We start from the raw sequence: 24,857 nt of genomic DNA, 5'->3' as shown, positions 1-24,857 counted from the left end.
TGAATTTTTGTAACAAAATCAAACACTCAACCTGACAATTGCATCAGAACCACCCAAGATAACAATTGCATCAAAAGCCAGGAGGTGAGGGCTGGATCCCTGTGCTGACTTTGCAGCTCTCAGTTTTAAGGAAGGTAAGTTCATGTTCTGGAAATAATTTCAGCTCTAAACAAGGTGTCTGGTCCTTCACCTGCTCACAGATCTGCAATCATTACCTGGAAAGTTTAGGAGCATTATTTGGAAAAAAAACCACAGCAAGAATTTGAGATACTCAGGACAAACCCAGTGTGGAAAGGAGCATTTCTGATTGTTGATACAGCCTGAGCTGCATTTTAACCCACATTTTAACAGGTTGGTTTGTTTTTAAAATATAAATGTCCTTTCCTCCACAAGGCACAGACAGTGAGTAACTGCTGAGACACAGAAATTTTGGGGTTTTTTTGGGCTCTCCTGGTGCAGCTCAGAGGTTCCTTCAGCGCTCAGTCCACGCTTGGCTCTTCCAAAAATCCCTGCAGGAATCTCCTTTACCTGCTGCCAAGGAGGGGTGGGGAATTCCTGGCAGCTGGGAAGGGCTCCTGGATGTAAAATTCAAACTTTTTCCTCCTGTAAACCCTGAGCCTTTCCTTCTCTGCCTCCAGAATCCCATCCCACTCCCTCACCTGAGCACTGAGATTTTCCTCTTCCCCTCTAGAACCCAAAATCCTGCAAAAAAAATCCTTGTTTATTTTTGCATCTTCCCCTCTGCTGAGTCAGGGTTCCTCCCAGGAGCTGGGATTTGGAGGGCAGTGAGCCCCCTGCTTTCTGCTTTTGTGCTGCTGTTTTTCTGTTCAAATGAGAAATTAGAATTAATTACATTTAATAAGCCTGTGAGCAAAAAGGTAAGTGCTGCCTCTGCTTGTTTCATCAAATAAAAATAAAACGAGGCAGCTGCTTGCTGTGCCTTAATAAAACCCCAGATCTACAGGAAAAATAGTAATGGCCAAAAAAATCTTATTTTTAAGTAGGAAATATATATTTTTCCGATTGGCCAACGTGGGGATTGTCACACCTGTAAAATGTATTTATTGAAGCTGTTAATGCATTAATAGCACTTCTGCACTGGCATAAATTCACTGTGTTTGCCTGACTCGATTTAAGCAGGAAATTGATTCTAAGTTGTTGGTTTATTTTTTTTTAAGCTGACATCCATTCATACAGTGAGCCATATGATTTTATTTTTTTTTTAATAGTACAATTTCTGGAAACTTTCAGGAACTTTTTGTACTAAGACAGTGGAAATGAATGGAATTACTGCTTTACACATAAAATATTTTGGAAATTGCCCTTCCTCCCCTGTAATTTTACCTGATAGATCAGTGCTGTAACCCACACCAGTGGAAGGGTGAGTATTTAAATATCCACTAAATATTAACCAGCACCCCAAATCCCGGGCAGTTGATGGAATTCTCTGCCTGGCAGGTGCCTTGTGCCTCCTACTGCCCATCCAGTGCAGTTACACTGCTCCATCCCTGCAGCCACAGAGGAAAATCTGTGCATGAGCAGGGCTCAGGGGAGCTTTCAAAGCTTTTTCCTGGGGAAATCTGGTTTCGGTGGTGGCACTCCTGCTTGGTGGCTTCGTGGAGGGTGCCCAAGGGGAATGGCCTGGCAGGGAGCTGGGTCTCCAGGGTGACACTGGCACAAGCCAGGACTTGCCTTTGTCACTTGGAGCAGCTGCCCTGTCCCCTGAGTGGGCAGGGGCTGGGCTGGGCTTGTCCTTTGTCCCCTGTCCCCTGTCCCTTGCCCCTTTTCCCTGTCCGTTATCCCCTCTCCCTTGTCCTTCATCCCTTATTTCTTATCCCCTGATCCTTTTCCCAATGCCTTGTCCCTTACCCCTTGTCCTTTATCACCTGTCCCTTATCCCTTGTCCCTTTTCCTCTGTCCCCTGTCCTTATTCCCTGTCCCCTGTCCTCTCTTCCCTCTCTGTCCCTGCCTGACTGTTACCCCTGGTCCCCTTTCCCCTGTCCCTTGTCCCCTGTCCTTTATTCCCTGTCCCTTATCCCCTGTCCCCTGTCCATTACCCCTTGTCCCTTTTCCCCTGTCCCTTATTCCCTTTTCCCTGTCCCCTTATCCCCTGTCCCTTTTCCCTTATCCCTTTCCCCTTATCCCTTATTCCTTTTCCCTTGTCTCTTTTCCCCATTCCCCTGTCCTTTATTCCCTGTCCCCTGGTCCCTTATTCCCTATCCCCTGTCCCTTTTCCTCTGTCCCTTATTCCCTATCCCCCATCCCTTATTCCTCATTCCCTGTCCCTGTCCCTCATCCCAGGCACTGCAGGATTTTCAGGAGAACCTCCAAACCCCAAATGAGGGCAGGGACAGCAGCTCCCACCCCTCTGTGACCCCTCAACCCTGCAAATCAAGGCACTGAAGGAAATTTGGATCTCCCCTCCTTCCCCTTCCCATTTCCCTTCCTCTTGCCCAGTTTCCCTTTTCCTTTCCCTGTTTTCCCACCTGGGTGATGATCCCACAGCTCTGAGGCAGCAGCAGCAGGGCTGGCAGGGCTGGTGGCTGCTGATGGTCCCCAAAGCCTGGCTGTGCAGGGAAGGGATGGTGACACAGGACAGCAGAGAAGGGAAAAGGCAGCAGCAGGGATGGGGTGTCAATAATTCATGCAGGCTGGGAAGGGAGCGTGGTGTTTTTGGAGAGCAGCTGAGGGAAGGGAATTACTTGTTGCTAATGACAAGTGGTGGTTGCTGTTAATTTTATTGTGATAAAACCTGACTTGCCAGCCAGAATTGGAGCCCAGTGGGAGCTGCTGGCCTGAGCTGCTGTGAAGAAAATCATTTTGTGATGAAAATCATCTTCTGGCAGCTTTTCCCTGGAATGCCAGGACAGGTAGGAGCAGTGTTCTTCCTGATCTCCCCTTCTGCTGCTGCAGAGCTGGGGTGCCCCTGGCAGAGATCCTGAAAGGGAATCATCCCCAGGCCAATCCTGCTGCACTTTTTGACTTTGAACACAGAAATTTCTCTAAATTTCCCGGTTTATTCCCAAGTGTGCATCATTTTCCTGTGCTACAGAGGCACAGAAGTTGTGTCTGGATCTACACATGGGCTATTAAGGAAACTTTGGGAGATGATGATGTGGGTGCTGCAGGCTCAGTGTGAACAAAGAAAGGAGAATTAGACCTGAGCCTTGCCCACACAAGCAAAATGTGGAGCAGAATTGGGAATTTTTCTTTTAAAAAGAAGCAGATTTTGCTATGAAGCATCAATATTCTCCCAGTGTTTGCTTTGCCTTGCACACCCTTGAGCAGGTGAGCTCTGTAAACAAAACCTTTTTGGGTTCAGGTTGGGGACTGAATCATTGACATTTTATTAAGGAGAGTTAATTAGAGGGACACAAACGGAATCAGAGGATTGCAATCACAGCAACAGCTTGGAGAGGAGCCCTGAACTTCTTGCAGTGAGCTGAGCTGGGGCAGCCAGGAAGGTGAAATTCCCAAACCAGTCTGACCTCCCCCAGCCCAGTGTCCAAACTGGGAATCACTCCAGGATTGTTCCAATTCTGCTTTTAAGTGGCTCCTCTGCAGGACAGCACAGCCACGAGTTCAACCTCTCCAAAAAGCTGCTCCTGGTTTTTCATCGCAGCCTGAGGTGGCACAGGAGAGGCTCCCTGAGAGGAGAAGGGATCAGCAGCCCTGGGAAGGCTGCAGGAGGAGGTTGTTATCCCTTGTTGTCCTTGTCACGGGGATATTTAAAATCTCTGGCAGCTGTGAGCTGGTGAATAATTCAGCAAAACCCATCATCGATAAAAGAGACTCTGAAGGGTTCTTTGGGTGCAACTGGAAGTGCCTGGCTTCTGAGAAACGACTCTATTAAAAATTGACTCCGTGCTATCAAAGATAAAAACCTGTGTTTAGCCTTTAAAAATTTTTAATGTAATGTCATATTTATTCTCTGTGGCACCCAGCTGCCAAGGCCCAGCCTTGCAGATTCTGAAACATCCATGGGGATCCTGACAAGCAAATTCAGCAGCAGGATGGATGCAGGCTCTGAGATGTGTCATTTCCCTACCAGCACAGCTGGTTAAATAAGGTAATTTATCTTTCTCCTGAAGTTGGCTGAGCAGTGTGTTTAATTTATTTATATTATTGACTGTGTGCAAGAAGTACCCTGGTGCGAAATGTCATCATCAAGTGTTTTCTTCCACAGAACTGCAGGCTCTGTGTTCATGCAAAATGCTTCCTCTGATGTATTTTTCAACAGTTGCCTGAACCAAAAAGAGAAATGTGTGCTTAGACTTGAGCTTGATTCAGGTGAAAGGTGGCTGAGGGCTGGTGGATGTGAGGCTCAAGAGCCAGCTCTGAACAGACACTAGAAAAATAATTTATTTTTCTCTTCCTTTCCCTTTTCCCTCTCTCATTTTCCCCCCATCCCTTCCTGTCACATGGCAAATTTACTCCCAGCATCAACTGGACATTTAGAAAATAATGAGCTCAAATTCCTGTGTTCTAGTGCAAAGGAATAATTGTGTTCCTGTGATTTGCTGTTGACTCACCACAGGATCCCAGGCTGCCCCTTCACAAACCCAAATTTTGCTGCTATTACAGCAAATCTCTGTTATTGGGTTGGTTTATTTTTCTTCTTTTTTGCTTTGGGTTTTTTTTCCTGGTTGTTGGAGGGTTTGTTTTGTCTGTGTGGGTTTGTGGTTTGTTTGGTTGGCTTGTTTTGTTTGTTTTGTTTCTGTTCTGGGTGGGGCTTTTGTTGTTATTGTTTTGGGAAACTTTTTGTTCTGTATTTTTGGGGTTTTTGTTTTGGTACCGCCTTTCCTTGTGTATAGCTGGGTGTGTTCTTCCTGTGGGTTCTTACTCTGCTTTGGGATGCACATCTGGCAGTGCCCACAGCCCAGAAAAGTCCTGGGGCACATCTGGCTGTGCCCACAGCCCAGAAAAGTCCTGGGGCACATCTGGCTGTGCCCACAGCCCAGAAAAGGTCCTGGGGCACATCTGGCTGTGCCCACAGCCCAGAAAAGTCCTGGGGGCACATCTGGCTGTGCCCACAGCCTCTTCAGCCTCACCTGGGGCACATCTGGCAGTGCCCAAATCCTTCCCTCTCACATCTGGCTGTGCCCAAATCCCTCCATCCCCTTCCATCTCACATCTGGCTGTCCCCATCCCATCTCACATCTGGCTGTCCCCATCCCATCCATTCCCTCCATCCCCTCTCCTCTCACATCTGGCTGTCCCCACACCTCTCCTCTCTCACCCTGGCTGTCCCCATCCCTCCATCCCCATCCCCTGTCACCCGGCTGTCCCCATCCCCTCTCACATCTGGCTGCTCCCACACCCTCCCCTGTCACACCTGGTTGTCCCCATCCCCTCCATCCCCTCCCCTGTCACCTCTGGCTGTCCCCACCCCTGTCACACCTGTCTGTCCCTATCCCTCTCACCCCTGTCTCTCCCCATTCTCTGTCACCCCTGGCTGTCCCCTGTCACACCTGTCTGTCCCCGTCCTCTCTCACCCCTGGCTGTCCCCATCCCCTCTCACACCTGTCTGTCCCCATCCTCTGTCACCCCTGGCTGTCCCCGTCCCTATCCCCTCCCCTCTAACATCTGGCTGCTCCCACACCCATCTCCTCTCACATCTGGCTGTCCTCACACCCTCCCCTGTCACCTCTGGCTGTCCCCATCCCTGTCACCCCTGTCTGTCCCTGTCCCCTCCATGCCCGGTGGCTCCAGCAGGGGACGCGCGGGGCTGGCCGGGCTCCGGGGGCGGGCTCAGGTGCGGTTCGCTCTCTGTTCCCTGTTCTGTTCCCTGTTCCCTGTTCTGTTCTCTGCTCTTTGTTCTCTGTCCGAGTCTCCCTTTGTGGCTCCGTTCCCGCCCGAGCCCGGAGCGCAGGTGGGTGCGGAGGGGAGCAGGGCTTTGCTGGGCTCGGCTTTGCTGGGCTCGGCTTTGCTGGGCTCGGCTTTGTTGGGTTCAGCTCAGCCTAGCTCAGCTCGGGGCGGAGTTTGAGCCGAGTTCAGCGCACCGGCGCTCGGAGGACCAGCGGGATTTGAGGCATTTTTGGGAATGGGGGAGCAGCTCGGAGAGGCTCGGGACACTCCCAGGGCTGGGGGATTCCCTGGAATGTTCCAGGAGCTGCTGGGATGTCCCGGGAGCTCCGCAGCTCCTCCAGCCCTTCCCAGTGTGGCTGGGGAATCCAAGGGCAGGGAAGGGACAGGAACCAGAGGTGGGAGCTGAGAGCTCCTTGCAGAAGTTCCCACTCCTGATTTTGGGGGGTGGGTCGATGTGGGTGTCGATTCCCACGTTCTGTGCCCACCCTCGGGTTTTTTTTGGGTGCCCCAGGTTGGCTCAGGTGTTCTCCAGCACTGGGCAAAGTCCGCGGTTCCTTTGTGCTGCCAGCAGCCGTGCCCAGGGTGATAAAGCCTCGTTTGTGGTGGTGTTCAAAGCATCCCGAAATCCAGCGCTGTGCCCGAGGGTGCTGAGACATCTGTCCCGTCCTCCAGATGTGCCCCAGAGCAGAGGGAATTTTTTGTCAAGGCCTGGCAGCTCAGCAGAGTTTGTGCACTGGCCTGGAGCTGTTCTTTTCCTGGTTACCCTGGAGCAGCCTGGTGTGAAAAACACGTTTTACTGTTTTGGTAAAGTTTAAAAGGTTTAACAAAAAGAGAATAGGAGATCCACATAAAGGGTTAAAACAGCCAGGTGCTTGGCAAGCTGCTGAGAGCATATAGTTGTTTGGAGAACGCTTTTAAAATATACTTTATAATACATTAACTTGTTGCATATTTATAGGTTTTTTGGTTGGATTTTTTTTGGTTTGTTGGGGTTTTTTGGGGTTTTTTGGGGGTTTTTTTTGGTTTTGGGTTTTTTGTTTTTTTTTTTTTGTATAGTAAAAAATCTTTGGGAGCTATTTAGCACGGCTGCTTTTTGAGTTTGCTTTTTCACTTCTAACACTGGCACCGGCTGTTCTGCACAGCGTTCCTTGCCAAGCCCTGTCTCAGCACTTCCCTCCCTGCCCGGTTCTTTCCAAGAAACCCGATGCTTCTCCGGGGCTGGGAGGTGCCACGCTCCAGCCTCAAGCCTCCCGAGCTTTTTTAGCATATCAGAACAGTGAAAATGAGTTTCTCTAATTGGCCATTTAGATGCTAATTTGCTTCTCCCAGGCCCAGCCAGATCAACCTGCCCTGGAACACGAGTCAGAAGGAGCCGGCTGCCTTCATGAATTATTCACTTTGCATAGCTGCACCTGCCTGGCTGGGGATCAGGAGGAAATGGGTCCAAAGTCTGATAAATAAAGATACACCTTGGCAGGTGGAACAGGGCTGGATTTCCTCCCCAGCATCAAGGGGAGGCTGCTTTGATTTGGCAAAACCTGTTTTTTTTAACAGCTCCCCGTATCTCAAGCAGCCACACTATTACTGTTGTTAATAAAGGGTTGGTGGTGCTGGATGTCGAGCTGATTTTTATCTTCCCACTCAGCACTGCACGGACCTCCAGGGCATTGCATTTTAAAAACTCTTTATAAATTCCATCTTAAATCAGTTTGGCTTCTTGCTGCTGCTGCTGGGATTGGGAAGCAGCTCTGGTGGAGAGGAAACTTGTTGATTTTCCTGCCCAAACCTCATTCTCACCCAGTTCTTTACCAGCTCTCACAATAAGGACACCTCCCAGCTGCTGTTTAATTTGGGCTGGGCCAGCCAGGATGAGGATCTCAGTGAGGCTGTCCCCATTTTTCTGGCACTGAGGCTGCTTAGATTGAGCTTTCACAGGGAGACAGACTGGGCAAACTCTGCCTGATTGGGTCCTTAAGTTGTCCCCAGGCTTGCCAGGGGTTTGTGGTGTTTATTTGGACACAGAGCTGCAGGTCAGGTCTGATCACATTGGGCTCCCTGTGTCTCTTGGCTCTCCATCTGCTGCTGAGGGTTGGGAAGGAGTGGCAAAATGGCAAAAAAAAAAAAGGCAAAGAAATGTTCCTCAGGTGTGTGTGTACCTGAGAGAGGTGCTGGGGTCTCCTGGCTCTGCTGTGCTTGTGCTTCCTGCCTGTTCCACCCTTATAAAATCATTTTTACAGCGTTTTATCAGTGCTCACTGCTGAAGGGGCTGACAGATGTGGCTGTGAACGAGCTCAAAGTGTTTCATGTGTGAGAAAAAACTTCTCCAAAAAAGCCCCAATTCAGCCTTGCTCTGGCTCTGAGACCTTCAAAGCCAAATTCTGTGTCCTACAGCCCCCCAGGTTGTTCTGCCACTGCAAACCAGCCTTGAAACCCCGGAGAAGAGTGGTGTGTCAATAATCACCTCTGTGGGAGGAACAGGGCCAGGCTGCTGGGCTGGGTTAACCTTATCAGTGCCCAGCTCTCATTTACCCTCTGTCATGGCAACAGGAGCAAACACTCACTCAGTTGCCAAGGTTTCCCAGGGATAATGGGGTCTGGAGCAGGCAGTGATCACACGGATTTCTCTGGGAAAACAGGCCAGCAGGTACCTGGGAATGGGAATCCTGGGGGAGGTGATGTCCTGGGAGCAGGTGAGATGATTACACTGGTTTGGGGATTGGGAGCTTGGCTCTAGCCAGCTGTTTATTTTGGGTTTTTTTAGTAAAATGAAGTGTTTAAAAAAAAAAAATTTAATTAAATTTCTATGAAAGGAAATTAATGCAGACACGAGCTGCTCAGCTGAAATCAGCAGGCAAATGGAAGCTGACTGGAGGCTCCTCGTGGGCCTGGGTAGGATTTTTTGTCTTTGCAGGGTTCTGAGGAATTGCTGCTTGTGAGCCCAGGCAGCAGGGCTGGGCAGCTGAGCTGTCACTGCACGAGGAGGTTTTGCTGCTGCTATGAGTGTTTTAGTGTCAGTAAAACCCTTCAGTTTTGACTTTGCAAAAGTCAAAATGTGTGAGGTGGAGGAGTGGGGAAGGGACTTGGTGTAGCTGTAAAAGCAGCTGGTAAATTCAGGATGGGAAGATGTCAAGGGTGTTAAATACAGAGCTGCAGGCTGGGTCAGTGAGCATGATCCAGGGATCTCTGGGGCTGGGAGGGGCTCTGGGTAAGGATTCTGTGTTGTGCTTTGCTCCTACATTCTTCCTCAAGCACCTGCTCTTGCAGCTGGTGAGGTGGCAGGTGAGAGCTGCTGTGTCTGTGCTCAGTTAGAGGTAAAATACAGCATGTTCTGCTGAGAAAACCTGGCTTCTTTCTCAGAAATTCTTCAAAGAGCATCCTGTCCAAGGGCTGTGTCTGCCTGCCACTGCTCCTTTCATCAGGCTTCTCCCTCCCAGATTAAAGTCATGTTCCCAGTTCTGGTTGTCTCTTATCAGAGGCAGAGCTGGGATGTGCTGGGCTCTGCATCCTCCAGGACACCCCAGGCCCCTCAGGAAGGGTCAGCTCTGCAGGGCAGGGCTCCTCCCCTGTGCTGCTGTGCCAGGGCAGCCAGCTGGTCAGAGATTAATGAGGTTTTTGTCTCACATGGCTTCCTCCATCCCAGGGAAGGAAGGAACAGGTGGAGTGGTTTTAAAGGAGGTCACAGAATATCGATGAGAGCTCCCCTTTGGATTCTGGATTTGGGTAAAAGCAGAAGCTTGGAGTGGGGGGTTTTCTGAACCATGAAGTGCTCGTGCTGTGCTGAGTGCAGCACTCAGGTGGCCAGGAGCTGTGGGTTTCTCTCTCTCCTGTAGACACTTCTGCCCTTCATGAGTTTGTTGAGAGGAGGACAGGGAAGGCTTGGTGCTAATTGGAATATTTGTGAGAGGAAAACAAGGCTGCACGAGGGGGGTGTTTCACCACAGCCCATGGAAAGGACTCCCCAGGCTGCTGTGGTTTTGCTATCTGGGTGTTTCTCATTTCCCTGCACTTCTTGTCCTGTGCTGAGATAAGAGGGAAGATGCTCCACGCCTTCCACTCCTCTGGCATCACTCCCATGCCCATGAGAGACAATTCTTCCCCTCCAATCCTTTTTCCCCCAGCATCCATGCCCTGCAGTCCCATTCCTGTCCCCTTCTCAAGCTGTGTCCCCCCAGGCTTTTTCCAGAGGCAAAGGTGCAAAGCCAGAGATGGCACATGCCAGGGAAAACTCTGCTGTGAACATTTCAGGGAATAATCTCTCTGAAGACTCTTTTGGGATCTGGTGGCTCTTCAGGCTGTGTTCTGTTTGCCTTCTCTCTTTGCAGATGCTGCTCAGGGAGTGGTGGAGGACAGGGAGCTTATGCTGAGTAACAAGAGGCAAAGGACCATGACATTGCTTGTTTTTGTTCAGTCACGCTGAGCAAAGCTCTGAGAATGCCTCTAAGCCTCTCCTGAGAAAAATGTGCTCGCTCCATTCTGCCTGGCCTTCAGCTCTGCTGGAGCAGATAAAGCTCTGCTGAGGAGGGGCAGATGCTTCCAGCACAGCTCCTGTCCTGCCTGTGCTGGGGGCTCAGCTCCAGTTTTTATTCCAAATACCCCCCAGCCACCACAGGCTGCTGATTTTCTTCATGAGTGGGAGGGAGGATTCATGGTGCAGCTGAAGAGTCATTTAATACATGGATTTATTGTTGGGGAGGGCTACATGTGCATCTAATCCTGTAGCCACACATCACAGGCTTGGGAAATCTCTGGAAAATCCCAGATCAGCCATTCTGTGAGCAGTTGTAGCTTTTTCTCTGCTTCTAACTCGGGCCTGAGGGTGGGAGCCTCTGTTCTTGTGCTGTTCATGCCTGATTGCTCCCCTGTGTGAGCTCTGGAGGATGTGTGTGGGGAAGGTGTTCTCGGTGTTCTCTCCTCGCTGCAGATTGTGAGGAAGATTAAAAAGCAGGAGGTGTTCTGGGACTCTGGAAATGCAAACCCAGTGTGTGGCACTGAGCAGAGGGGGAGAGGTTTGAGGGATGGTCTCTTTTAAAACCATCACTGTGAAGGTTTAAAAAAATCCTTTGTGACATTTCTGTCTGTCCTTCCTGCCTCAGCCCTGTGTCCTGCAGCTTTCCCATCTCCTCCACACCTCACTTTGCTGCAGCTTTTTTTACACACATCTCCCCATGCACTGAAAGAAATCCATGTGGAATTTCCCCTCTTCCCTCCTGCCTGCATTTGCAGGCTCTTCCCTTAAACTGGGATGGCCAGAGAGGAGGGAGCTGGTTCGTTCTGTGTGCCTGGCTTGGCTCTGAGTGCTGAGGTTTTGGCAGCAGGGATCTGTCAGCCACAGGTTGTTGTTTCAGTGCTGGGGATGTGTGAGCTCACACAGGAGGGAGGGTTTGATGTGCACAAGCTCTGGATGAGGGGGCCAAGGCCACCAGGCAGCACAGAGCTCGGTGTGGCAGCAGCAGATAGCACAGCACAGCTGGGGATTGAGGCTGGAAATCAATGTGTGCTTGGGAACTGCAGCAGGGCTGGCAGGTGATGCACCTTGCCTGCCTTTGGATCTGATTTCTGGTTGCCAACCAGCATTAACCACGTTATCTCTGCCCAGCAGGTTTGGTTTCAAAGCTGGCAAGTGTCTGTGCTGGGGACAAGCATTAGTAGCTGGGAATTGATGCATTAGGGCTTGTGAGGCACTGGCTGTGCTGGAGAGCAAATCCAGCTCAGAACATCGAGCCTGGTTCAGCATCCACTGAAATCTTTTGGCTGTGCCTGTCCCTTGGTGCTTTCCATTCACCTGAGCTGCTGGCAGGGCTCAGAGCTGCTCAGCTGGAGTTTCTTTGGGGGATTTTCTCCCAGGAGTGGCTGGAAGTTGGTTCTTGCTGCCTTTCCTGATCTGTTCCCTGGAATTTTCACAGAGCACAAGGAATCAGTGGTGTGACCACAGCAGATCTGCTGCAAGAGGTGCTGTCTCAAACATCAGAGAATGCAAACAAGCTGCAGTTGTGGGCTGGAGTTATAAATATCAGGCTATTATGGAGGCAGTTTTAATGAAGGAAATGACTTGCCACTATTCACGCTGATTGTCGCGTGGGTTTTTGTTTGTTACCCCATTAAGAGGTTAAAAAAAAGGCAACTGAAGCTTCTTTGTGTCCTCCAGAGTGGTTTTCTCTGTCAGAACTGCAGCACTGGGGCTCTGCAGGTGGGGGGGCAGAGATAATTCTTACAGACAGCGCTTTTCTCTGGTTTGAAATGAAAAATCAGGACTGACAAAGAGTGTCTGGCTTTTTTTTTATTTTTTTATTTTTTTTAAGAGTATACCGTAAAATCTAAACTTCCAGCCTTGCCTTCAAGGTGTTTGAAGGTATTTATTGGCTTATATTTTATGGGGGTGATGGTGAGTTTTTATCACTGTCTGTGGGTGAGTCTGGCTGCTCTCAGCGTGTGTGATGCTGCCAGATCACCTCTGTTTGCTGCTGTTTGCTTCTTCCAGGTGTGACTCTGCCACCCCACCCCTCCCCAGGCTGGGACCATGGCTGACATGATTTTTGGCAGTGGGACAGGCCCCTGGGTTTGCCCCAACGACCGGCAGCTGGCCCTGAGAGCCAAGTGAGTCCTCCCCACCCTCCTCCTCCTCCTCCCCTTCCTCCCTCAGCTCTCCTGGTGTCTCCTGGGCTCATCCTGCACCCCAGAGTCCATCCCACAGCCCTCCCCTGGCTGAAAGGAAGGCTTGCAGGCAGCCTCACATCTCTGCAGCACCCCAAATGGAATGATGGCATCCCCCAGCTGCCAGCACCCTTTTGTTTTAGGAACTTGCCGTTTAGTTCTCGTTTCCCCCTGAAGTTAAAATTACTGCATAACCTAAATACTGAAAGGATGGGGATGAGTCAAGCACTAGAAGTGCATTTTTCTTGGATGCTTTCATTCCCTGGCAGCTGGGACCATCCCACCTCTGCTCTTGCCTGAGCCCCTGGGCTCAGCTGCTGCTGCAGAGTGTTAGAAAATAGGGGAGCCCCCGTGTTTGGGGGGGTGCCAGCAGTGCAAGGCAGGAGAGCATTCTCCCTGCAGCCATCAGTTTATCCAGTGACCTCCAAACCCCTCCTGAGTGGTAATTAATTAATTGAGCTGTGAAAGCTCCTGCCTGTCACTGAGTGAGCCAAGGAGAAACATCAGCTGCTGCATGTGGGGTTTGCTCAAATCCTCGTGTGAACCTGGGCTAGGGTATTGCCAAATTCACATTTCTAGGCATGCCCAGCAATTTGTGTGTTTGGACTGAGGGGTGTGGGGTCTTGGAGGAGGAGGGTGCTTTGGGAGTTTGCTCTTGGCACTTGTGGTGCCCTGGTGAGGGCAGCCAGGGGTGCTGCTTCTCTGCATGGACCTGGAGTGGTAAAACACAAACAGAAAGGGAGGGGAGAGAGAGGGCAGGGAGAGAGCACTGGTGCTGCTGGCAGGGTGATGTGGGGATGTGGGCAGTGAGGGAGGCTCTGCTTTGTGCTTTACTCATGGAGCAGGGTTGGATGGGGCAGGGCAGGGTTTCTGTGCTTTCCTCTCCCAGCTGAGCCCTGCCCTCCACGCCCTCCCCAGGCTCCACACGGGCTGGTCAGTGCACACATTCCAGACTGAGAAGCAGAGGAAGATGCAGGCTCTGAGCCCCAAGGAGCTTGAGGTCATCCTGGGAGTCATCCACAAGGCAGAGAAGTTGGATGTGGTGGAGCAGCAGCGCATTGGGTACGGCTCCTTGTCCCCTTCCCTCCCCAGGAAAGGGCAGCACCCACAGCAGAGCCTGTCCCAGCTCCTGAGCTCAGCCTCCATCACTCACAGCATCCCCCAGCTCAGGTATTTTCCCCTCCCATGCTTGTTTGGAGGATGCAGAGGATCACTTCTCCTTCTCTCTGAAGCTTTCCATGCTTTCCTTGAGCCTGCTGAGGCTGCAGCCCTGATACAGTCCCTGGAAAATGAGGCTGGGGAGATGCTGGGCTGGTGCATGGATGGCTCAGGATCACTGCTGGCACTGCAGTCAGGTTTTCCTTGTCCTCTCCAGCCCCCTGGGATTTTGCCTGGAGCAGAGAATGAGTTTATGTTCTAGTTGGCTGAGCCCTCTGGATGGGGTTTGCTAGCTCGAATTATTTAATTTGCAGGCATCCTTCTGCTGCTGCAGGTCCCCGTTTGCTCTGAGTGCTGCTGGAGGTCTGGCCCAGCTCTGGCTGTGATCACCCTGCACAGCCAGGGAGCTGGGCAGCCCTGCAGCATCCCAGCACTGTTTGTGTCCATGGGACAGGAAACCCCAGCACTCCCAGCCCCTGTCCAGCAAGCCAAGCTTCCTGCTGCCCTGTGCAGAGCTCGTTAGCGAGGGTTAACGAGAGGTGACAGCGATGTTTTTGTGATAAATGGGAGCCCCCAGTGCCCCCGAGGGTCTGACTGCTGCTGGAGCTGCAGCAAGTGCTGCCCTTGCAGCTCCTGGGGTGAAGCATTCTCTGAAACTCCTTTTGTTAACTCCCAGGGTTCTTTTGTGCCACAGCCCGAGTGGAGGATGATAAATCCGCTAATGAAGGCTGGCTCTGGCTGTGCAGCCTGACCTCCCCAGCACGGGCACAGCCCTGCCTTGCTGTCAGGAGGAGCCCTGGTGGCTGGGACATTAGCACTAATGACAGTGGGGTTCATGGATGGCAGGATGGCTCCCTCCTGGTGCTGGTGCTGATGAATGGCCTGGCTGCTGCTGTCCCCTCTGCAGATGGAGGCCTGAAGGTTGCCAAGCAGTGATCTCACGGCAGAGCATCCTCGCTCTGCGTGCTCTCCACATCCTAATTGCTCATCCTGCCTTCCTCCCCTCTCCCAGCCCTGCTGTTGCAGACTTTGTGTGTGCAGTTTGCTTTTGGCTTCCAAAAGAGCTGTGGAATGGAGCAGGGAGCAGTTCTGGCATTCCTGTGCCACAGCCAGGCTCATTTTGGTCTGATGGCTCCTGATGGGGGTGGGCAAGCCAGACCTGCAGTGCTGCTGAGATGGGGAAATGGAGAAAGCTTGGCAGGTTTAGCTGCCCTACCCGTCCCAGTGCTTTTTGCTTGCCCTGGTGTGAGCCCTGGAAGCTTTTCCCGTGAGCTGTGCTGTGCCTCTTGCCCGCAGGCGCCTGGTGGAGAGGCTGGAGAACATGAGGAGGAACGCCATGGGGAACGGGCTCTCGCAGTGCCTGCTCTGTGGGGAGAGCCTGGGGCTGCTGGGCAGCTCCTCTGTCTTCTGCCAGGACTGCAAAAAGGTGGGTTTGGGCACAGGTGTGTGTTCTCTAGGAAATGCCACCAGGAAGGTGGAGAGCTCTGCAGGGTTGAGCTTGTTTTATCCTCATTGGTGCTGTCAGAGTTCTCTGATCCTCAGGGCTGGGATGGGCTTGTTGCCAGCATCTCCAGCTGGGAGGGACAAGGGGCAGGAATTGCAGCATCCACAGACACCTCAGCAGAGTCTGGGAGCTCTGCTGGCACCCTCTGCAGCTCTGACACCTTCCAGGAGGGCTCAGTGCATGCTCAGCCCCAGAGCAGTGTGAGTTTTCCAGCCCTGTGCTGTGTGTTGCTGGCAGGGAGAGCCCTGCTCTGCAGCACCCAGGGATGGATCCTGCTGCTCCTGGCTCCACAGCCCAGGGGTTCATCTCTGCTGCTGTGCAGATGAGGATCTCCAAGGCAACCACCCTCATCCTGCCTCTGCTGGGAGCCTGCTTTTCCTGCTTTTCCTGCCCCATTTCCCCTGGGGATTCACCTCTGGGAGTTCCTTCATCTCAGATTGTCCCCTGTGGCACTGCTGGGTGCTGGAGTGATTCTGGCTGAGTAAAACCTGCTGCTTTACCGTGGGCTGGTGCTGGAGCATGGGGGACAGCTCATGTGGCACTGCTGGCTGTTGTGGACACATTTTCCATGCAGGGCAGGCTGCTGAGAGCTCTGCTGCAGAGCAGGTTTCCCCCCACTGAGCCCATCCATAGGTGCAGGGATTGTGCAGAAGATTCCTCCTCAGGCAGTGCCTGGGGAAGGAAAAACAAATCTTGTGCTAAACATGGGGAAAGCAGCATCAGCAGTGGGGAGTGAAGGGTCTGGTGTGAGTGGGAGCAGCATGGTCTCAGTGCTGTGCAGATGAAGGGTTGGGTGGCAGGAGATTCCTGGCTGTTTCCTGAGTTCCAGGCATGTGGAAAAACAGGATGTGCTCCATCCCTGCCCTCGTCCCGTGGTGGTTCTGCTCTCACCTTGGCAGGAGCCAGCTAAGTCACGTTGCCATGGGGCTTTTTAACCAATTTCCTGTGAACCCTGTACTCTGTTGAGGAGGCAGAGACTGCTCCAAGGACACTTTCCGTTCCCAGGAGTGACCCTCAGCTGCTGGGACAGTGTGAGCCTGAGGCTCTGGGAGGGCTGGGACCAGAAAACCCCAGAGAAAATCTGGGCTTTTTTGTGTTTTTGTATATTTTTTGTTTGTGTGTTCCCTTTTTGTCTGCTGGGCAGTTCAGCAGCATTCACATCCAGGTTGATTTAAGTGAAATCCTGCTTTTCCAGGGTGCATTTTGCAGCTGCACTTTTCAGCTCTGTGCCTAGCCCTGGGTGCCCTGGGCTTCTCCCCTTCTGCTTTTAATGTTGTGGAGTGAGCTCAGGGAACAGCCAAGCCTTCAGCAGAACTGCTTGTTCCCTCTTGCCCAGGGATATCCATCATGGAGTGCTGTGTGCAACGAGCAATTTGTCAGGGAATTATGGATTTTTAAAGTTCATATTTTTCTGGCAGGCCCTGCTCTGTTACCGTGTCATTGCAGCCCATTTAATTCCAGAGCAGGAATTGTAATGATTGCACCTGAAAACGCTGCAAAGAACTGAGCAAGACTTCAGCAAAGCCCCTCCTGCTGCACAGAGGTTCTGCACTTCTGGTGGATCTTCCACTTCCTGCTCTGTAAAGGATGCTTTTAGCATTAATTTTTTATTATTTATATAAAATAAAGGCATTGTGGCAAAGGTGTGTGCAGAGCCAGGTGTGCTGACAATAGCAGCAGTGAGACAAAACCCAAAGTGCCTTTACCATGCACAGGGGATTGATGGCATGTAAAAGGTGAAAGATGAGTGGGAGGACAAAGTTCTTTGTCTTGTGTTTAATGAGAAATGGGGCTCCGTTTAATGCCCTTGATTTTTATGTCTTTTATTGAGTGGAGCTCAATTTCCCAGCTCCTCTGCAGAGTAAAAAAGGAGGAAAACTCCGTTTTGATGTTGGGGTTTTTTGAGAATTCATGGCTGGGAGTAAAATGGGTTGGGAATTTCCACTAGAGGGAGCGTTTGAATGTGCTATCCGTGTGGGGATTGGGATCTTGGAGGGTGTCTCGGGCTGAGCTGCTGCCTCAGGGTTTGGGAGGTGTCTGGAATTGAATCTGGGAATCTCCCACCGTGTGGGGGTTGATGCACCAGACCCAACAGGTTGTTCATTATTTTTCTGGGAGGAATGGTGGGATGGAGATGAGATCTTCATCCTGGGCACAGGAGCAGCCTGGAGGGGACAGGCAAATCTGGGGACATCCACTCCTCATGTACATCCCTTTTACTCTCCTCTTGTGGGTGGCTTTTCCTCCATGAGGATCAAAGGATTCATCCAATTTCTCATTCCAGCTGCACACCAGGGCTGATAGGGATCAGCTTCATTGGGTGATTCAGGTTGTGAATGGCTTGGGATGCCAGCAGAGGCTTGGAAATTCCCTGATGCAGCACAAAGGAACATCCAGGAAATGTGTGTGACTATGGCTGGAGAGCCCCAGAGCAAGGGGAGGGAGCTGGGATGGAGGGGAATGAGGGATTGAACACGTGTGTGTGAGGGAGGAGGAAAAAGAACATTTCCAATCTTCCCTTGTGCCTGGTCACAGCTGCTTTCCACACCACAGAGCCTGGGGTTGGGATTTAGAGGAATAAAAAAACCTCTCTGAAATAGTCCTGTGGGTGGTGGGGTTTGGTTTGAGTTCTCCCCTCACCCTGGAGTCAAGGGCTGTGCTCTGGATTTGCCTTTGTCTCGTGTCCTTGTGGACCTGAATCACCTTCCTGCAGCCAGTGGTTCTCCAGGAAAAACAGGGAAATTGTGCCTTGTTTAGGTTTTCAAGGAAAGCAAACCAGAGCTGCTGCTTCTCAACCTTCTGTCCCACAAGGGCTGGGGGGAGCTGCTAACACCACCTCTCTTTTTTAATTTTTTTTAAAATTTTTTCTCTCTCTCCTTGTTTCAGAAAGTTTGCACCAAGTGTGGGATAGAAACTGTTGGAGCCCAGAAACGTCCCCTGTGGCTGTGCAAGATCTGCAGTGAGCAGAGAGAGGTAAAACACAGCTGTGGGGACGTGGGGCTCAGCTGCAGCCACTGCCCACCCCAAACCTGTCCCTTGGAAGGCAGAAAATGGATTTGGGAGCTTTGGCTGGAGGCCAGGCAGGCTCAGACACACACAGTGGTGACAACTTTATTTTATGAGGGCATGAAGGGGAAAAACCACACCTGGAGCCTTTGTGGGATTTTTCTAGCTCTGGCCATAAAGAGATTGTTCCTTACACCCTTTCCCTTCTCACTCTGTGGCAAATAAACTTGGCTGGTTTTTTTTTTTAAATACAGCTTGAGAGATATACCAGCATAACTGCAATATTTGTCCCACTAAAAATAACTAGGATTGCAGCTTTAAAATCTGTTTCCTCCCTGCCTGCAAAATCCCATAACTTGCCAGTGTGTGAGACTTCTAATGCAGCTCTCTAAATTTTTATATCCTTCATTCTTGACTTTACACTGAAAAAAAAAAAAAAAAAAAAAAGTAATGGGCTGCCTCAATTCTTGTCTGCCAGCCAGCATCCACCAGCATCAGGGCTGGCTGCCCTGTGCTGAAGTGAAGTCTGTGAATTTGTTCTGTGATTACAGATGGATTTTCACTTGTTCCCATCAATTTGTTTTGAGCTTTCACTTGTGGTCCTTGAGCATCAATCCAGTGCAGCTATTTCTGACCAGTGCACCCAGCTGTGTAACTTGGGTGCTCTGCTAAATCAATTTTTGAAGTGGAGTGAGAGTTTTTGTTTGTGCAGGTGTTGGAGGTGCTGAATTTTTTTTTTTAATTAGTTATGGAAACTTTGCATTGCTTAGGTTTTACCTTGGAGGGATTTTTTTTTTTGTGTGTGTGTGGGAGCACCCCCAAAGTCCCTGCTCAGGTAAAATGAGGGATACCTGGATGCTGCTGGTCTTTAAATGATCAGCAGCAGTGTGGGTAGGGCAGGAGGAGAGCATTCCAGCTCCCTGGATTTTGATAACAATTTGATGCACTGAATCATCTAGATGTTTTGAATTCCAGACAGAGATCCCAAAATAGAGAATGAGGCAGGTGCAGGTATTCTGTGTGCTCTGCAGGCATTAAAATTTGCTTTATTTCTTTTATTCTGTTGGGTTTTTTTTTAATCTCTCTGTACTACTGTGGGTTTTTTTCATTTTTCTAAAAAATCCTAAGTAACCTGGTCACTGGGCAGAGAATATGAATGTGTCCAGCATGTGTTGTGTGTGGCCAGAGTGTGAGGGTCTGATAACCTTCAACCCTCACTCTGTGAGTCCTGAGACACAGCCAAAGTGATCCCTGATGAAAACAGATGGATCTTTCCTTCTTAGACTGAACTACAGCCTCAGCTTTCCTCTCAACCCTTCGCTTCTGCTTTATTTTCCAATTCCCTTTCAGCTGGGTTCAGGTCTGGCTCCTTTCTCATTTGTACAGCTGCTGCTGCCCTGAGCAGGAGGAGGTTGGAAGGGTCACAGATATCAAATTTTACATCCCCTCTGTCTCCCCACATGCCCTGCCTTTATTCTGGGGCTTTGGGAGCTAACTGAGAATTAGCAGAAGCCTTGGGGCATGGAAGTTGAGGCAAACCAGAATAAATGTGGCCTCAGGATGGTGGGGTTGGACATTCCCATGCACCAGCTGATTGTCCTGCTTCCATCCTTTCATTTCCCACATTATTTATCCCTGCAGGCTGGATTGGAGTTTAGTGGCACAGGGTACCCACTCCCCCTTTTTGCTGCATGGACAGCATCAGTGCTGGCCTGGGCTGTGATTAAATCATCACCAAACAAACACCCCAGTGCCTTAAATCACTCCTCCAGTCAGAGCTGAGTGCTTGGTGCCCACAGATCCCTCTGGGAATCCCAGCCCCAGCCACTCTGCTGCTTTCTGCTCCCTTGAAATCCTCCTCTGGGCAGGCTGTGCTGCAAGGAGGAACGAGCTGCTCTGGCACTCTGGTATTTCTGGTGAGTGCAGGAGCTGGGAGGCTCTGCCTGCTGATTCCTGGGATTCTGACTGCATCCCTGACATCCTGAGAGGTTTGCCAGGGTGAGGAGCTGTGTCCTGGGATTCTGACTGCATCCCTGACATCCTGGAAGGATGGGCAAGGTGTGAGACTGTGTCCTGGGATTCTGACTGCATCCCTGACATCCTGAGAGGATGGGCAAGGTGTGAGGGGCTGTGTCCTGGGATTTGACTGCATCCCAAACATCCTGAGAGGATGGGCAGGGTGTGAGGGGCTGATTCCTGGGATTCTGACTGCATCCCTGACATCCTGGAAGGATGGGCAGGGGCTGATTCCTGGGATTCTGACTACATCCCAGACATCCTGAGAGGATGATCAGGGGCTGTGTCCTGGGATTCTGACTACATCCCAAACATCCTGAGAGGATGGCCAGAGTGAGGAGCTGATTCCTGGGATTCTGACTGCATCCCTGACATCCTGAGAGGATGATCAGGGTCTGTGTCCTGGGATTCTGACTGCATCCCTGACATCCTGAGAGGATGATCAGGGTCTGATTCCTGGGATCCTGACTGCATCCCTGACACCCTGAGAGGATGGCCAGGGTGTGAGGGGCTGATTCCTGGGATCCTGATTGCATCCCTGACATCCTGGAAGGATGGCCAGAGTCAGAGACTGTGTTCTGGCAAAGGGAACATGCCCAAGGACCCAGCAGTGCTCCCCAAAATAAAACAGAGCTCACGTGCATCATTCCAGGGCACTTTGTCCCAGCTGTTCCCAGAGGGAGCTGTGGAAAACCCTCCTTTGTTCCTCCAGGATTCCGTGGGTGTTTTCCTTTGCAGTGTCTGTGGATGGCAGTGGAATTGAGGATGATGTGGATTGTGGTCTAGAATTCCTGCAAGCAAATTCAGCCACGCTCACAATTCACTTTTGAGGGCAAGAATCTCCTTCCCTCTTTCCCTCCTCCTTGTGCCATTCTTGGCTTTTTTTTCCACCTTTCTGCAGACAGAGTGTGCAGGGCTGATCCCCCAGGCAGCTCAGGGATGCTGATCCCAGCCCTGGCTCTGGGTTTGCAGTGGAACTGCCCTGGGAATGAGATCCTGGGGCAGAAAGGGAGCAGCTCCTGCAGTGCCAAGGGCAGCTTGCAGCTGCTGCCAGAGCAGCACAACTTGCCTGGCAGCAGTGCTGGTGGGTAAATACACAGCTGGAAGGAACCCATGCAGAACTGGCTGTGCCTGGCCAAAATCTGCCTGTCCCCCCCATGCCTGAAGGGGAAAAGGAACCTGCTGGGTTCTGTCAAATCCCAGCCCAGCCCTTTCACTCTCTGCCCAGCCTTATTTTGACTGGTAGTGCCAGATTCTGCAGAGCACCTTCCTGAATTACCCCTTTATATATATTTATATATATATACATCCATAATTAGCGATGCTATCATTGTAATTAAAATCCTCTTGGAAGCATTCGTGCACATTTACATTTGAATTGACACATCCAGAATTGTAGGGATAATGAAAGCAGTTTCGGTGCGGTGGGGAGAGAGCTTTTTTTTTTTTAACACCCTCAAATATCAAAGAGAGTGTCAGCTAGCAGGGACCTGTTAAAAGTTTTAATTTTCCCCTTCTGCTTCACTTTCCTTTTCATTCCTTCTCCCTCACTACACAGCATTTTCAAGGCTGGCTGCTTTTCTGTTTATCACAACCACGCAAAGATTTTTTTGCGCTGGAGGGAACGGAGTCATCTCCTCCCCTTTAGCCCCTGGGGGCTTCCCTTTTCACATATCCACTCCTACCACTTCAAGCAGCAGATCTTGGGGTTATTCCTGCCTGGCATGATGATTTCTTGGCAAAACACCTCAGGGATGGAGAGAGGGGTGTTTATTTTGGGTGACTCTGGATTGGAGCGGAGCGCTGTGCACCTGTTTGCAATTGAAAGAACTCTTCAATAGCCTCTGCCGTATTATCCATATTATTTTGGGGGTGGCAGCGACTAGTTAGACTCAAAATAGTGTCCTCTAGAATAGAGCCACGGGTGGGGGGAAAAAAAGGAAGCCTGATTGAAAGGGGGATGATAAATGGTTGAAGGCTGGCAGCCACTGCAGTTGAGAAACGCCGGGGTCAGGGGGGCGATGGATTTTGCTATTCCGGAAACAAAGCTGGGAATGGTAATTTCACTGCCTTTTAATTCCCTTCATCCTCAAGTGCTGGATGTGGGAGTCGACAACAGATTGCTGTAAATAATGTAATTGGAAATCTCTGTGTTATGGGAAGGCAGATGAATGCAAATCTAACGAGGCTTAGGAGCGCTCGCTGCTGCCAGTGGTGCTGCAGAGCTGGGGCCGAGGGGGATGTGGGAATGTGGGCATGGCAGGGATGCCAGCAAGGTCCTCCCAGGGTGCCTGAATCTGCTTTCTTTGCTGTAGCCCACAGGAAGCTGCTTCCCCACCTTTTGGTACTGCTGGTGTCAGCATGGCGAGCTGGAGGTGGTGATTTTTGTCTCAGCAGGTTGCTGGGGAGGGAAGGGCTGCAGGGTGGGAACAGCTCCTGCAGGGCACAAGCAGGAGGTGGCAGAGCAAAATGTGGCTTTTTTTTCAAAGCATCTCTGTTTGGGGGATGTGGTTTGGTGAGGAGGGCTGCAAGTGTTTGGTGTTTTGTTGTGATTCCCTCAGCTGTGATCCAACTCTTTAGCAGCAAGTCCCAATGTTTTCCCTGTTCAGGAGCTCGTTTTAGCACTTGTGTGCTCAGGGAAGTTTGGGCAGCAGCATGAGTCTCACCAAGGTCCAGTGATTCCCTGTCAGGTCCCATTTCCAGGCTGCACTTGAAAATGCTCCATAAATTCCCCATCTGCTTCTGCATGTGTCACTCCATGGCTGCAATGAGGGCTGGATGCAACTTTAATGGGAGTATGATCAGGGTTATAAAAGGCATTTATCTGCCATGTCCCTCTCCCTGGTGACATTCCAGCTCCACCCGAACTCAGGTTGCTGTGGGGAACAAATTTCACCTTAATGTGGGCTGGTGGGAGCCTCCCTTTCCTTGGCAAGAGTAAACTCCTGCTAATAAACAGGAATTTATCCTCAAGGCTCTGTTACAGATGTATTAATTTAAAATCAGGCAAGAACTTTGCTGTCAGGCCACCCTGGCCATCAATCAAATGCCATCAATAGCAGTCAGCAGCATCGACCTGTTTTGATTTAGGGGTGCCAGAGTGGCCCATGTGCAGAGCAGGGTGTGATCCCTGCTCCTTTGGGATGGGCTGTGCTGCAGACCTGCAGGGGCTGAATCCATCCCAGGGACAGCATCTTGCTGCTGCTGTTTTACAGCTGATTCCAAAACAATTTCTCTGCTGCCATAACAGGACCAAACTCTATTAGAAGCACCAATTTAAAGGGAATATATATGCAGAGAATCAATTTTATAGTAGCATTACCCCATCAGAGCTGGGTGTGTTATGTCATTAACTCTTTCTGTAACGACTTGCTTTGGGGTAGTGAGAAACCTGGGGGTGACCAGCCTTTGTTCCAGCCACCCGTGCTGTGTCTGATTGCTTTTATGGTGTGTCTAAATTGGAGCTTGCCTGGAGATAATAGGTCTCTCCAGTGCTTCAAATTAAATTACAGATGTTACAAGGTCTGTTCAGAGAGTGACTGTACCAGAGGGCTGTTTCCTCCCCAGCAGTTCATCCAGGGAAGGTGTGTGTGCAGCACATTCCCAGTGTGTGTCAGGGATGGATGATTTCCAGCCCTGTCCCTGCTCTGCTGTGGGTGCAGCTGCTCCCAAAACCATCCTCAGGGAGACCTGGGCTTGGCCAGCCTGCAGCTCCAGCATGGGCTCTGTCCCACACTCCAAAAACCTGCTGCATTTCCCTGTTCCCAGGAAGCAGAGCCTGTTCTGCAGGTCCCTGTGCTGCACCATGTGCTGTTTGACACACTCCACCAACTGCTGTGCAGTCCCCACGTGCCAGCAGGAGGGACAGCAGGAGCTGTGTCAGCCTGTGCTGGGTCACTTTGGCTCTTGGCACAGTGGGGAAGGAGCTGCTGAGGTGTCCTGCCTTGCCAAACCCCCTCTGCTGAAGAACAATTTGCAGTCTTGAGAAATTGGCTTCCCAATTTCTGGGTGTTAGGCAGCAGGGAAATGTTGGTGTAGCTGCAGGGTTTGCAGATCCTGTTCTATGCACCAGGCTCTCCCTTGCACAGCAATGCTCTGCTTCCTTCTGCTGGCTGCTCTTTTTTAAAAATCCACATTACCAGGTCTGAATTCAGATCACCTGCACTTGGCTTTCAGGACCCCAAACACAGATTTGAGCTCTCTCTGTTGGTGGCTCTGGATTGGGATCCAGGCAACCATCAGAGCTGGTGTCCTGCTTTTTGGGAACAGCTCCTGAATGTCAGGTGTTGTCAGTGCCCTCTGCTTTGATTAAACTCTGAAGGCAAATTGCAATTGTGCTGCTGCAATTAGGGATCTCTCCATTTGTACCCACTGCCATCATGATGGAACTGTGTGCAAAACGCTTTGGGAACTCTGAGTGGAAACTCTGATGATCTCCTTCACTCTGGGCAGAAGTGCAAGAAATAAAAAATGATATTTTTACTATGTTCACTTCTTTTTTGCCCTGGCTGTGTCATTAGCTCATTATCAGGCTGCTGGAAGGCACACAAGAATTAGGTTTGTACGAGGCCATTTCTCCTTGTCTGAGCTGCCACCCTTCTCCCTTCCCCTGGCTAACAGCAGGCTTTATATTAAATATACTTAATAGAGTGCCTTCATCATGAGCTGCATTAAAGCTAAATTGGAGAGGAGAGGCTGTTCTTAGAGCAGATAT

General features: G+C 50.8%; 1 protein-coding gene across 5 annotated transcripts in view; it reads left to right on the top strand.

The window, feature by feature from the left end:
* Positions 1–2,799: 2,799 nt before the first annotated feature.
* RPH3AL (rabphilin 3A like (without C2 domains)) overlaps positions 2,800–24,857 on the top strand; it is a 37,704-nt gene continuing 15,646 nt past the window's right edge. For 2 of the 5 annotated variants that reach the window (XM_033078122.1, XM_033078117.1), the window contains exons 1-5: positions 8,367–8,452; positions 12,287–12,402; positions 13,378–13,521; positions 14,914–15,043; positions 18,008–18,094. In XM_033078122.1, the coding sequence (XP_032934013.1) occupies positions 12,326–12,402; positions 13,378–13,521; positions 14,914–15,043; positions 18,008–18,094 (438 nt within the window). In that variant the 5' untranslated portion in view covers positions 8,367–8,452; positions 12,287–12,325. Of the gene's footprint in view, positions 2,871–3,944; positions 4,070–5,799; positions 5,873–8,366; positions 8,499–12,286; positions 12,403–13,377; positions 13,522–14,913; positions 15,044–18,007; positions 18,095–24,857 lie in introns of those variants that run through there. The other 3 variants (XM_033078121.1, XM_033078120.1, XM_033078118.1) reach the window with 3 other exon arrangements.

This window comes from Catharus ustulatus, chromosome 22 (genome assembly GCF_009819885.2).
Source record: "Catharus ustulatus isolate bCatUst1 chromosome 22, bCatUst1.pri.v2, whole genome shotgun sequence".
NCBI lineage: Eukaryota > Metazoa > Chordata > Aves > Passeriformes > Turdidae > Catharus > Catharus ustulatus.
The sequence above is the reverse complement of the archived record's forward strand: the minus strand, read 5'-3'. Positions and strand labels throughout refer to the sequence as shown.